A 13284-nucleotide genomic window follows, 5' to 3' on the forward strand; every position below is an offset into this window, starting at 1 on the left:
TACTGAGTGCTTGCTGCTGCCCTTCCAGCTGCTCCACTGGACAGCATCCAGAGTCTAGCTGCCTACTACATCGACTGCATCAAGCAGGTGCAGCCCGAGGGCCCCTACCGGGTGGCCGGCTACTCCTATGGGGCCTGTGTGGCCTTCGAGATGTGCTCCCAACTGCAGGCCCAGCAGGGCCCGGCCCACCACAGCCTCTTCCTGTTTGACGGCTCACATACTTACGTGGTGGCCTACACCCAGGTGAGAGCCAGGCCAGCCAGGCTGGCTGCCCCACCCAGAGCCCTGGCTTCACATGGGCCAACTCCCTGCAGAGTGCCCACTGCAGCAGCCCCTCCTGCCCCACAGAGCTATCGAGCAAAGATGACCCCTGGCTGCGAGGCGGAGGCGGAGGCGGAGGCCATGTGCTTCTTCGTGCAGCAGTTCACTGATGCTGAGCACAGCAAGGTGGGCGGAACCCAGAGCAGGGGGAGGAGCAGGCTAAGGGGCGGGGCCCAGCGCTGGGGGAGGAGCAGGCTAAGGGGCGGGGCCCAGCGCTGGGGGGAGGCTTAGAAGGCAAGGGGCGGCGCCCAGAGTAGGAGAGGAGCTTGGCAAGGGATGGGGCCCAAGGCAGGGGAGGAGCACTGCAAGGTGGGCGGTGCCCAGGTGCCGTGGACCAGTGGGTTGAGATGTGGGGCTGTGAGGGGGCCTCAGAGCCACTGGTCCACGCACACTCAGAGCCGGTTCCCTCAGGTGCTGGAGGCCTTGCTGCCACTGAAGGGCCTGGAGGAGCGCGTGGCTGCCGCCGTGGACCTCATCACCAGGAGCCACCAGGGCCTGGACCGGCAGGAACTGAGCTTCGCAGCCCTGTCCTTCTACCACAAGCTCCGGGCAGCAGAGAAGTACACGCCCAAGGCCAAGTACCATGGCAACGTGACCCTGCTGCGGGCCAAGACGGGCGGCGCCTACGGGGAGGACCTGGGCTCCGATTACAACCTCTCCCAGGTGAGCGGGGACCAGCGCTGGGGCGGCACCTGAGTGGTGGGGCAGGACAGCCGCTTGACAGCCGCCACCCCCAGGTGTGTGACGGGAAGGTGTCGGTGCACATCATCGAGGGCGACCACCGCACGCTGCTAGAGGGCAGCGGGCTGGAGTCCATCATCAGCATCATCCACAGCTCCCTGGCCGAACCACGCGTGAGTGTGCGGGAGGGCTAGGTCCTGCCCCTGTCCTCGCCCTCACGGAGACCACCACACCCCCACCACACCTGGTGCACAGGGGCTGCTGGAGAGGGTCCTGCTGGTGGGACCCCGCCTGTGACCCAGCACCACCGCCTCCCCTAGCGGCTGCTAGGAGTAGGACCATCACACATGCCCCACCTGCCCACCCCCTCCAGGGTGGGCAAGGGGACCCAGAGCCGCTGACTCGGAGACACCTGATCTGTGAAGAGCCAGCGGGCCGGCAGGAGCCGGGCTGAGCCTTTTTGTATCTGTGTGGGGTTTGCCACGCTGGTTGGATAGTTGTTTCTCCATTTAAATTCTCATATTTATTGTATTGCTGGGAAAGACCCCTGAGGGCTCACCCCAATTCTGAATATGGCAGGAGCCACCTTGGGCAAACTTCCAGGGAGCACCAGACCTGCTCTGTGTCTCCCATGCACAGGGGTGGCTGCCCAGGCCCACTGGCTGGAGCCCCCACGCCAGTCCCTGCTCCTTCTGCTCACCGCAGGGGAGGGCGGGACCCCCAGGGAACAAGGTCTCCAGCAGGTGCAGGTGCAGTAGCCTGTGGCCCCTGGGTCCCCAGCACCCCCGGCTGCACCCATGATGCAGGGCCTACCTCATGGCCCTGCGGACCGCGCCGGGCACCAGCTCTTCACTTTCCAAGAAATGACTCAGATGGCTGCTTGGGTTTTGAAATTGTAACTGTCAGTGTACGGAACCATGTCTGGATTTTGTTCCATTTTTACACCAACTTGGTAAATGCTGCTCTTGACTTCCTGTTACCCAAGCCTCCCCACAATTAAACCGCACATGAACGCTGACCTGGACAGATCTCTCTCCTCCCTGACCTGTCCTGCATCTCAACCCCATCCTGCCAAGGGTGTGCCCCCACTGCCTGGCAGTCCACCAGCACGGTCCACACACGACCTGCACCCATCGGGGGAAGCAGGAGAGGGTGGGGTGCAGCCGGGCTCTGCCAGAGGAGCGGAGCCCTGCAGGCACCTTTCCAGGACCAGGCTCACTCAGCTGCCTGTGATGGGGAGGAGTCTGCTTGGGCTGGACCTACCAATGACAGATACTGGCCCCACCTACAGAGCACCTTCAGCAACACCCAGGCCACACTTACCTGAGCTGATGCACTGAACACACACAGTAGGGCGGCACTGAGTGCACACAGTAGGGCAAAGCAGTCTTGGCTGGGCGGGAGTGGGTGGGGAGGCCCCAGAGCCTGGGCGGTGTGCAGGGAAAGCCAAGCCAGCCCCGCAGGTGTGGATGTGGGTGGAGGCAGCCAGGGCCAGGACCTTGGCGCTGAGATGCAGGTGACCACGGAGAGAGCAACCAGTCAGCAGTGCCGGCCAGCCTCTCGCCCTATGATGCGACACGTCTGCCCAAAGCAAGGGGGGGGGGATGTGTCTGGCCTTAGTTCCAGAGGTCCAGCCCATGGGGGCCAGCTCGACCACTTCTGGAAGAGCTGCTTGACCAAGCAGAGGGAAAGCCACCAGCAAGACACTGGTTCCCAGAAGCATAGCCCTAAGGGACCAGCTCCCTAAGCCAGGACCCTCCTGCAGTTCCACCACTGCCCGGGTCCGACAGTGCACCCTTAGTGCACTGACCCACTGGCAGAGCCTCATGACCCAGCCACCTCCCAGGGCCTCTCAAGCTCGGCTGCATGGGGACAGGTCTTCAATATGGGAGCCTCACAACTCCAGGCCCAGCTGCAAAGACGGAATGTGGCTCAGAGGAAGAGCACCCCTGAGTTCAACCCCACTACTCACAGGGGTATGGAAGAGGAGAAAGTCTTGCCAGATGCAGCCCCCCCAATCTTAGACTTCCCAGCTTTCAGAATCAAGAGTCTAATAAACCTCTATTGCTTATAATGTACCCAGTCTCTGGTATTCTGTTAGAGCAGTAGAAAATGGACCAAGACAGCACTCTCCATGGCCATCAGAGGACTTAGAGACAGTAACATTTCTTTTTAATTAAAGATTTAAAGAAACTGGAACATTTTTTTCTCCCCTCCCCCATTTAGAACCAGACATTTAAGAAAATCATTGTCAAGTCTTGCTGACTGTAGAGATGATGAAACAGACTTGGCTCGCCACACAAGGAACGCACACTTTTCAAAAATCACTCAGAAAAGTCACAGCTACAGCCTTAACAAGCAGTCCTTGAGCAGTGGGGGGGATCTCTGACTTTCACTCACCGTGCTGTAATGCAGAAATGCCAGCTCTCACCAAGACACACTCTGCACAGAGTCGTCTGCATGCAGGGGAAAGGATGGAGAGAATCTGACTCTCAAACTCAGTGAGTTCAGGCTCAATGAGATGAAATGGGACCAAGAGCAAAGGAAATTCGGAGAGTGATCTATGATTACAATGAGAATATCAGTAAATAGAAGCTATCAAAACCACCAAAAACTGTGGAGTAAAAGTTACAGTAATTGAAATGAAAAATTTACTAGTGGGGTTCAATCACAGATTTGAACAGGCAAAAGAAAGGATATGTCTAAAGATCAGGAGGTTCAGATCATCCATCCTGAGGAACAGAAAAGAAAACTATATGGACACCATCAAACAGACCAGCATATGCCTCAGAGAAAGCACAAGTACTTGAAGTTATTTTTGAAATCTCTTATAATATTAAGCATTTATTAATAATAAACATTCAAAAATAATGACTGAAAACCTCCCAACTCCAATGAAAGGCGTGATTATGTCTGTCCAAGAAGCTAACAAACTCCAAGAAGATTCTATAGTGGAAACCAAAAGACAAAAGACAATTTTGAAAGTAGCAAGCAAGAGAAGTGAGTTATTGTGTACAGGGATCCTTGATGTGATTTAGAGCTGATTTCTCATCAGAAACAAGACCAGAGAGCAGTGGGGTGACACAGTTAAAGTTCTGAAAGAGAAACTCTTCAACCAAGAAGTGTACCCAGCAGCTGATCTTTCCATAGTGAAGGAGAAGGCCTCCAGACAGATGCAGCTGGAGGAGGAGGGCACACCGGCAGCCCTGTCTTCCACCTTAGGGGTCCCGGTGGAGTGGGAGGACAGGGGACGTCAGTGGGGCCCAGTCACGAGCAGATAAGGAATACTACTCAAGGGACTACACAGGTAAGTGCCAAAGGTGGTGGTGCCCACCTGTGATGCAGCCACTTCAGAGGCTGAGGCAAGAAGAGGGTGTGCAGCCGCCCTGCCACCAGGGCAACCCAGCAAAACCCTGCCCCAAAACAAAACGGTAAACAGGGCTGGGCTGAGGCTCGGTGGTGGAACACCCTGGGTCCAGTCCCTAGTACCAGAAAAAAATGATCCAGGTTAACATAAAGGTGTGCCCTGGGGTCAGCATGAAGGCCAGATGTATATTGGAGCAGCATTTTCATATTCTTTCAAAACTGTCAGTAGTACTTAAGCTAGGTTGTTATTAAGATGTGAACTATAATCCCCAAGGTGACCACAAAGAATTCAACTAAAAATATATAGAAATAGAAAGAAGGGAGAAAAGACTCTATAAAAATCAAGTATATAAAAAGGGCCATTGTGAAATATTTAGAAACAAAATATATATGAGACATGCAGGAAACAAATAGCTTAGTGTAAGAAGTGACTCTTTCCTCACCAATACTTACTCTAAATGGAAGCCCATTAAACTCCAATTAAAAATCAAAGGGCGGGGGCGGGGGGCTCAGTGGCAGAGCGCTTGCCTAGCACATGCGAGGCCCTGGGTTCAATCCTCAGCACCACATTAAAAATAAATAAGGGGCTGGAGCTGTGGCTCAGCAGTAGCGCATTTGCCTGACAGGTGTGAGGCACTGGGTTCGACCCTCAGTACCACATATAAATAGATAAAATAAAGGTTTATCGACAAATTAAAAAATAAATAAAAGATATTGTGTCTAGCTACAGTTAAAAAAAAATCAGAGGTCAGTGTAATGGATCTTAAAAGGAGCCACCTATATGCTATCTACAAAAGAGTGACTTTAGATATAGACACAATAAGGTGGGAAAAGAGTGGGGAATCACATTCCATAAAACAACAGCCCAAGCCGGCCCAGTGGCCACGCCTGTGATCCCAGTGGCTCTGGAAGCTGAGGCAGGAGGATAGAAAGTTCAAAACCTCAGGGGCACTGAGCAACTCAGTGAGACCCTGTCTCTAAATAAAATACAAAATAGGGCTGGGGTGTGGCTCAGTGGTTGAGTGCCCCTGAGTTCAATCCCCAGTGCTCCCCCGACAAAAAAAACCCAGTAACCCAGGCTGGGGTGCAGTTCAGGCAGAGAGCTGCCCAGCCTGCAGGAAGCTGGGTCGATGCCTCCCGCACCCACGTAGACACATGCAGGAACAGAAAAGGCTGGGCTGGCGCCACGTCACTCGCCAGGCAAAATAGATGCTAAGTCAAAACAGTTTGCAAGAGATAGATACGGGCTTCATGTACTGATGAGTGCTCCCATTCATCTAGATGGTAACAGTCACACACACCTAGGAACAGGTCCCCCAACGTGACACAGTCTGGGACACTAATACTGCACTTGTTTTTTTCAGTGCTGGGGTTTAAGCCCAAGGCCTCGTGTGCTGGACGAGCACTGTGCTCCATCTCCAGCCGTTTTACTTTTTTCTTTTTTTTCTTTTTCTTTTTTTTTTTTTTTTGCGGGGGGGGTACTGGGAATTAACCCAGGGCCTCTCAACCATTGAGCCACATCCCCAGCACTTTTTATATCCTATTTAGGGACAGGGTCTAGCCTAGTTGCTTAGGGTCTCTCTAAGTTGCTGAGGCTGGCTCTGAATTTGTGATCCTCCTACCTTAGCCTCGCAAGCCACTAGGATTACCAGTGTGTGCCACTGCGCTTGGCCCTTTTTACTTTTTATTTATTTTTTATATTTTTAGTTATAAATGGACACAATACCCTCAATTTATTTTATTTTTTAATTTTTTTTTTTTTACGTCGAGCTGAGGATTGAACCCAATGCCTCATATGTGCTAGACAAGCACTCTACCACTGAGCTACAACCACAGCCCCCTGTACTTTTTATTTTGAGGTAGGTACTAAGCTGCTGAGGCTGGCCTTGAACTTGCCAACCTCCCACCTCGGCCTCCCGAGTCACTGAGATTACTTGCAGGTATGAGCCATCACACCCAGCACAAAGTGTCTTTTCCAATTACGGTGAAACTAGAAATGTATAAAAGAAAGAAAACTGGAAAATTCACAAATACGTGGTGATTGAAAAGCACTCTCAAACAACCAATGAGTCAAAGAAGAAAATCAGAAAATACCTTAAAATGAGTGGAATATCAATCACAGAGTGGGATGTGGCTCAGTGGCAGAGCACTTGCCTAGCGTGCACAAAGCCCTGGGTTTGACCCCAATATAGTGCGCGTACACACACACACACACACACACACACACACAAACCCTGCATATAAAAGGCACAGTGACAGCCACCTGTAATCCCAGTCATTCAGGAGGCTGAGGCAGTAGGAGCACAAGTTCAAGGCCAGCTTCAGCCACTTAGCAAGCCCCTGAATAAGAAATAAAAGGGGCTTGGGATGCAGCTCAATGGTGGAGCATCCCCAGGTTCAATTCCCAGTATGAAGAAGGAAGAAAAAGAAACGATCTTCTCGACCCCTGCAGAAAGTTGAAGAGATGGGAATACTTCCAACTAATTCTACCCAGCCAGGGAGAAAGGGTCCAGACCACTGTATCCTACAGATGTGAATGCAAACCCTCAACAGACCACTGCCAAGCTGGCTCACCACCTTAAAGGGCCACGCAGCAGGACTCAGTGGTGGCTGTCACTGGAGAGCCACACAGTGGAGATGGCAACAGCATTTGTGAAAACCCCCTCCCTCCCACAACAAAACCGTCAACTAGGAGAGCACGGGAAGGGGCCTCGTCACTGTGGTGGGGCCCACGTGGGAAGAGCCGCAGCTGACATCATGCTCAGTGGGGAGGAGGAGAGTCCCCTGAGGACCAGGTGAGGAAGTTCTTGTGCCCGTTATTAGGCAAGAAGAAAGAAATGAAAGGCAGCTCGTTGTGAAGGAAGTAGCGGATCACCCCTAGATGGCATGGTCTTACAGGAAGAAATCTAGCAAATCCACCAAAACCCCATTGCTTCAACAAAGTACCAGCCCACAGAATCAGAACACCAAATTCAGCGTATTTCTACACACTAGTGATGAATGATCTAGAAGGAAGTTAAGAAAACAATTCCATCCAAAATAGTGTCCCCCAAAGCTCATGTGTGGGTCAATGCAAAAAAGGTGGGAGGTCAATGAGTGCACTAATGCCTGACAGGGATTGACTGGGGGTGTGGCTGGGGGGGGTGACCCCTGGGTGTGAGCTCTCTGCTTCCTGGTGGCCTTTCTGCACCACACTCTTCCACCATGACACTCTGCCCTGCTTCAAGCCCTGAGGAATGGAATGGGTCATCTGTGGACTGAGACCTCTGAAACCATGAACTCCAAATAAACCTTTCCTCCTCTCCCTTGTTCTTGTAAAGTCCTTGGGTCACAGCAGAAATTGGTGTCACAAGTGGGATCATCACAGTGACTAACCTGACCATGTGGTTCAGAAGTTTTTCAACTTTTTGGAATGTGTGGGAAGAATTTTTGAAAACTTTAGAGATACAAGCTGGAAAGATTTTAGATTGTTGTAAGTGGAGCTTAAAGGGCAATTCTGGTGGGAGCTCCGAAGTCCAGAATACCCAGAGGGCTGCAGACGGGAGACAGGGCTCATGAGGTCTTAGAGGGAAGAGAGGGCCTGGAAACTGGGAACTGGACTAGAGGCACCGGGTCATGTTCTGGCTAAGAAGCTGTCTACATGCTGCCCATGTCCTGAGACTTTCTGCGGGAGTCTGAATTGAAGGTGATGGATTTCCTAATCTGGCAGAGAAAATGTCCAGACAGCACAGCATGTGTGCAGTGGCATGGACATTGCTGGCAGCTTTTAGCCAGGTATACTGTGACGTTTGGGAGCAGAAAAATCTTAAAAACTTGCACTTTGGCCAGAAAACTGTGAGTAAAACTGGGGCTAAGGAAAATATGGTTATAGCCATGAAAGAAACGCTCAAGACTTTACCCATAGGCCACGGGCAGACGGCCAAGGGCCTCTCAGGCACTGGAAGACCACACCCGTCTCAGGCTCAAGGGGGTACAACTAAAAATTCCTTTGAGAAGAGACCAGTGGGGCATGCTACTTGCACAGGGGGTGCCTAAAAAGTTGTTTCACCGTGCTCAGTCACCAGACCCGCAGAGGCTGCGGCAGCCAGGGTGTGGTGCTGTTCTGCTGGAAGGCGGGATGCGGAGGGAGGGGTCACAGAGACTCCACCGAGATTTCAGAGGAAGGCGGGGAGGCCAGGCAGAGTGCCTGAGGGTCAGAGTCCCGTGGGGAGCCCTGGGGGCAAAGCATGGAGATGTGAGGAGGGAGATTGAGAAATGCCAGGAACTGGGTCATGGCCCTAGGAAAGCTGCAGGGGTCAAGCAGAGACAAGCCAACAGGAAGCCACTAGGGCTGCCACCAGAAGGGCCACAGGGACAGCTACACAAGCCCTCAGGAGAGGACGTCTCCAGCCGTGTCCCCCAGATGCTGGACACGGAGCTCGGGACTTGTTTGCCCAGTTGGGTTCTGGTCTTGCTTTGCTCCCAGTCGTCCTTCTTTTGATGGGATGGAAATGTTTACTCGGCGTCTTTTTTTTTTTTTTGAGGTGGGGGATGAGGCATTGAACCCAGGGTTGCTCAACCACTGAGCCACATCCACAGCCCTTTTGTGTTTTATTTAGAGACAGGGTCTTGCTGAGTTGCTTAGGGCCTCGCTAGGTTGCTGAGCCTGGCCTCAGATTTGTGATCCTCTTGCTTCAGCCTCCTGAGCTGCTGGGATCACAGGCGTCCACCACTGCACCCAGCTGAAGGGACCACTTCACACCCAATAAGACGGCTACAGTTTTCACACAGCAGGAAGTAAGCACTGAGAGGACCTGGAGGAGTCCCTATCCTCCTGCTGGCCAGTGATCTGCTGTGGAAACCACTGGTGCCTTGGAAGACCCCACTTGGAATCAATTCCAGTCCTGGGTGTGTGGAACCCAGACAGGCACCGTGTTCACAGCGTGGACATTCGGAATAGCCAAAAGGTGGAACAGCCCCGCGCCCACCACAGACGCAGCAGGCAGCACGGTCCTCTGCACATGGCAGCACCAGCCACAGAAGGGGAATGAGACTCTGGCACAGGCCCGGGAAGGCTGATTCCAAAGAGAGCTGTTACCAGGGATGCAGAGGATCCTTTAGTAATGAAACAAGTGTCAATGGACCCAAAGGTACAGCCTCCCTGCTCCTATCCCACTCTATCGGAACTTCCAGTCACAAGGAGCAGAATCTGTAGGTGTGAAGGAGAAACACACATTCTTCTGGGTCATAAAAGCAGTCTCAGTAAGTTAAAAATGATCTACCTTAAATATTTTCACCCAATTGAATAAAGCAAAAAGGTGTCTGGAATAGCCTCAAGTATTTAGAAACACATGCGCTTTGAATAACCGTGAGTCACAGAGGAGATCAAAAGATTCTTGAAAGTGTCTCGGTCAGGCTCCGTGGCGCACACCTCAGCTCAGGAGGCTGAGGCAGGAGGACCGCAGGTCCAAAGCCAGCCTCAGCAAAAGCAAGGTGCTAAGCAACTCAGTGAGACCTGTCTCTAATAAGGCTCAAGTGTCGAGTGCCGCTGAGTTCAATTCCTGGTACCCCCCCCCCAAAAAAAAAAAGAAAAAGAAAAAAGAAGATGTCTTGAGATGAATGGAAATTAAAACAAAAACATGACACACCAAAATTTGTGGGATACAGCTAAAGCACATTTGGGGGATTTTGTAGCACTAAAGGCCCATATAGAAAAAGAAATATCTCAAATTAATGAGCACAGATTCTCCCTTAGGAAACTGAAAAGAAGACAAATGAACCCAAAGTAAGCAGAAAGGGGGTAGTCTAGGTCAGAGTGGAAAGCAATTACATAAAGGACAGAAAAACACCAGGAGACCAACAGAACTTTAAAATGTGTCTTGGAGAAGTGAGTAATTCATGATTCTTCAGACTGAACTCGGTAGAAGAGAAGATAGGAGGACATTACGGGGAGGTCATGAACGACTCAAATGATGGGGAGCGCGGAGGGTCGGTGCACTCCATCCCCAAAAAGCTACCAAGCGAGGAAGAAACAGAAACCCAAGTACCCTGCGTCCACTAAAGGAAAGAAAGGTGCAGTTCAGACCCTCCCAGAGAGACGCCAGGCGGGCTGCAGTCCAGCAGGCACTCGGGAGAAGTGCTGCCCAGGCTCCACCGGCCGGGCTCCTGCTGCAGCACGCCAGAGCTGGGCAGCTTGGGGTCTCTGCTGACAGCGCTCCTGGTGGGACTCTCCCCACTTGCAGTGGCCACCTTCTTGTCATGTGCCCGCTGGGTGGACGGAGAGCAAAGCCTGCCCTTGTCCACTGTTGTTTTGAGATGGGATCTGGCTGTGCTGCCCAGGCTGGCCTTGCGCCCCCAGGCTGGGCCGCTCTCCTGTATCAGCTGTGCTGGCCCACCCTGCGAGTGCGTGCACAGGCACCGGGGCCCTGCTTCGGTTTTCTGGGTATGCATCCTCAAACAGAACTGCTAGGAGGACAGTAAGGGGAGGTCCTGGGCTGGACTCCCCACCTCTCCGGGGACTGCAGGCTGTGTCGCACAGCAGCGGCACCCCTTCACACCCCCTTTTCTTCTGGGGGCCTGGAATTTAAACCCAGAGGAGGTCTACTACTGAGCTGTGACCCCAGTCCTCCCATGTCTCATTTTGAAAGAGGGTCACTAAATTGCGCAGGCTGGCCTGGAACTCTTGATCCTCCTGCCTCAGCCTGCCAAGTAGCTGGGACCACAAACAAGTGCCACTGTGCCCGGCTTATTCCTCTTCTTATAAGGACATCAATCCTTTCAGACTGGGGCCTACCATAACCTTGTTATCTTATTATCTCCTTATAAACCCTGTCTCCAAATATAGTCATGTTGGGAGTTAGAGTTCCAACAAGCAAATTTGGAAAAGGACACAATTTACTTCACAGTAAGGAAATAATTCGCCACCCTATGAGGCCAGCATTACCATGACACCAAGACCTGACAAATTCTGTTATCATTGTCACCATCATCATCAGTCGGGTCATGTTTCACTACAGGGCACTCCACACTGAGCCAACCTCCAGCACTTTTTATGTTTTATTATGAGACAGGGCCTCACTAAGTTTCCCAGGCTGACCTCGAACTTACAATCTTCGTGCCTCAGCCTCCCAAGTCACTGGAATTACAGGCATGTGCCACTGAACAGAGCTCAAGTGGAAATTGATATTTATTTTATTTTATTTTTTAAAGAGAGAGTGAGAGAGGAGAGAGAGAGAGAGAATTTTTAATATTTTTATTTTTTAGTTATCGGCGGACACAACATCTTTGTTTGTATGTGGTGCTGAGGATCGAACCCGGGCCGCACGCATGCCATGCAAGCGCGCTACCGCTTGAGCCACATCCCCAGCCCTGGAAATTGATATTTAAAAAGCAACCTCAGTTGGATTTTGAAGCCAGTCAGGGCAATACAGTGAAACCCATCTCAAAGGAAAAAAAAAAAATTGCAACACCATTTACATTAGCATAAAAATTTAAGAACTAGCTGGGCACCATGGCATGGGCCTATAATCCCAGCTACTGGGGAGGCTGAGGCAGGAGGATTGCAAGTTCAAGGTCAGCCTCAGCAACCTAGAGAGGCCCTGTTAATTAAATAATAAACTAAAGGGCTGGAGATGTAGCCCAGAGGGAGAGCACCCTGGGTACCACACGAGCACCAGAAAAGAAAAGGGAAAAAGAAGCAAGATGTCAAGTCTATGGGCACAGCCCCGATTAAAATGCCCCCCTCCACAGCTGCGGCCTCTGGAGAGGCAGCACAGTGGACCCTCTACTGCCCTCCAGCAGTGCACTCCCGGTACCCGCCAGGCGGATGGACACCTGTGCCCACAGGCCCATCTGACGTCAGCGTCCAGCCTGTGGACTGGGTGGGCGGCCTTTGTGGGCCTGCGCAGGGGCACACACAGCTCCAGCGACGCTCAGAATCATCATTCTAAGCAGCCAGGCCAGACGGGAAGGCTGTCCCAGGGAGGCCCGACGCGGCGGGGGAGGGCGTCCACGGTGCAGACAGCCCACAAGCCCGAGCCATCGGACCCCTGCACGCCAAGGGTGTGGCCTCTCATGACAAGGGGCTGGCCATCACAGCCCCAGCCCAGCACGGGCTGCCACAGTTCCAGGTCCCCAGGTCCCCACCTCCTCCGGGGAGGCGAGGGGCAGGCACTGAGGCTTTGCTGGTGGCCAGTCTGCCAGGGGACAAGCGATGGCGGGCTGGCGTGCACCCCCAGCCACAGCTCCAAGCAGAAAGCGCTTCCACTGCGGCACTGACGTGGGCGGCGAAGGTCTGCACGCGGCCCAGTGGTTCCTGCAGACCCTAGCAAACCCCTAACGTGCTGAGTGGAAGTGCCTTGGGTTTGGAGGGGGAGGAGCTGCACACGCGCGCACCTGCTCCCCAGGTCCAAGAGTGAAGGAGGGCCTGGGCGTGCTGGGCAGGAAGGACAGGCGGAGTCCCTGGGAGGGAGGACAAGGACGCAGGAGCCTAGCGCAGCTTCAGCGAGGGTTAAACTGAGGAATTAGGGGTACCGCGCACGTGCCCCAACACACACACGCCCACACACGCGCCCACACACACTGAAGCACATGCTTACACACATGCTCACACACTTACACACGGACACATGCTTACACATGCTCATACACTTTCACGTGCTCATAAACGCTTACACACATGCCCATACGTGTTGAGAGCCACAGCCAAAGGGGCCCCAGCAAACTTCCAGCTGCCGGCTGATGATTGGCTCACAGCGGCCCCAGCAACATCTAGCTGATTGGCTCCTCGGCCCCAGCAACATCTAGCTGATTGGCTCCTCTGCGGTGATGCTCATTGGACTATTTCCCTGCCCTTTCAGACCACGGAGCTGCTCATTGGGGGACTTTTTTTGGCTCCGCCCACGTGACCCAGCCAATCGGCCTCAAGAGCAGGAGGAT

The 13284-nt window shown here is 52.9% G+C and overlaps 1 protein-coding gene across 2 annotated transcripts in view; it reads left to right on the plus strand.

The window, feature by feature from the left end:
• The window catches only part of Fasn (fatty acid synthase), a 30599-nt gene extending 28582 nt beyond the window's left edge, over nucleotides 1-2017 (plus strand). For both annotated transcript variants that reach the window (XM_048797004.1, XM_015504019.2), the window contains exons 39-42: nucleotides 29-243; nucleotides 349-447; nucleotides 733-984; nucleotides 1059-2017. In XM_048797004.1, coding sequence (XP_048652961.1) covers nucleotides 29-243; nucleotides 349-447; nucleotides 733-984; nucleotides 1059-1196 — 704 coding nt within the window. In that variant the 3' untranslated portion in view covers nucleotides 1197-2017. The remainder of the gene's footprint in view (nucleotides 1-28; nucleotides 244-348; nucleotides 448-732; nucleotides 985-1058) is intronic.
• The last annotated feature ends 11267 nt before the right edge of the window (nucleotides 2018-13284 follow it).

Source organism: Marmota marmota, unplaced genomic scaffold (genome assembly GCF_001458135.2).
Source record: "Marmota marmota marmota unplaced genomic scaffold, marMar, whole genome shotgun sequence".
Classification (NCBI taxonomy): Eukaryota; Metazoa; Chordata; class Mammalia; order Rodentia; family Sciuridae; genus Marmota; species Marmota marmota.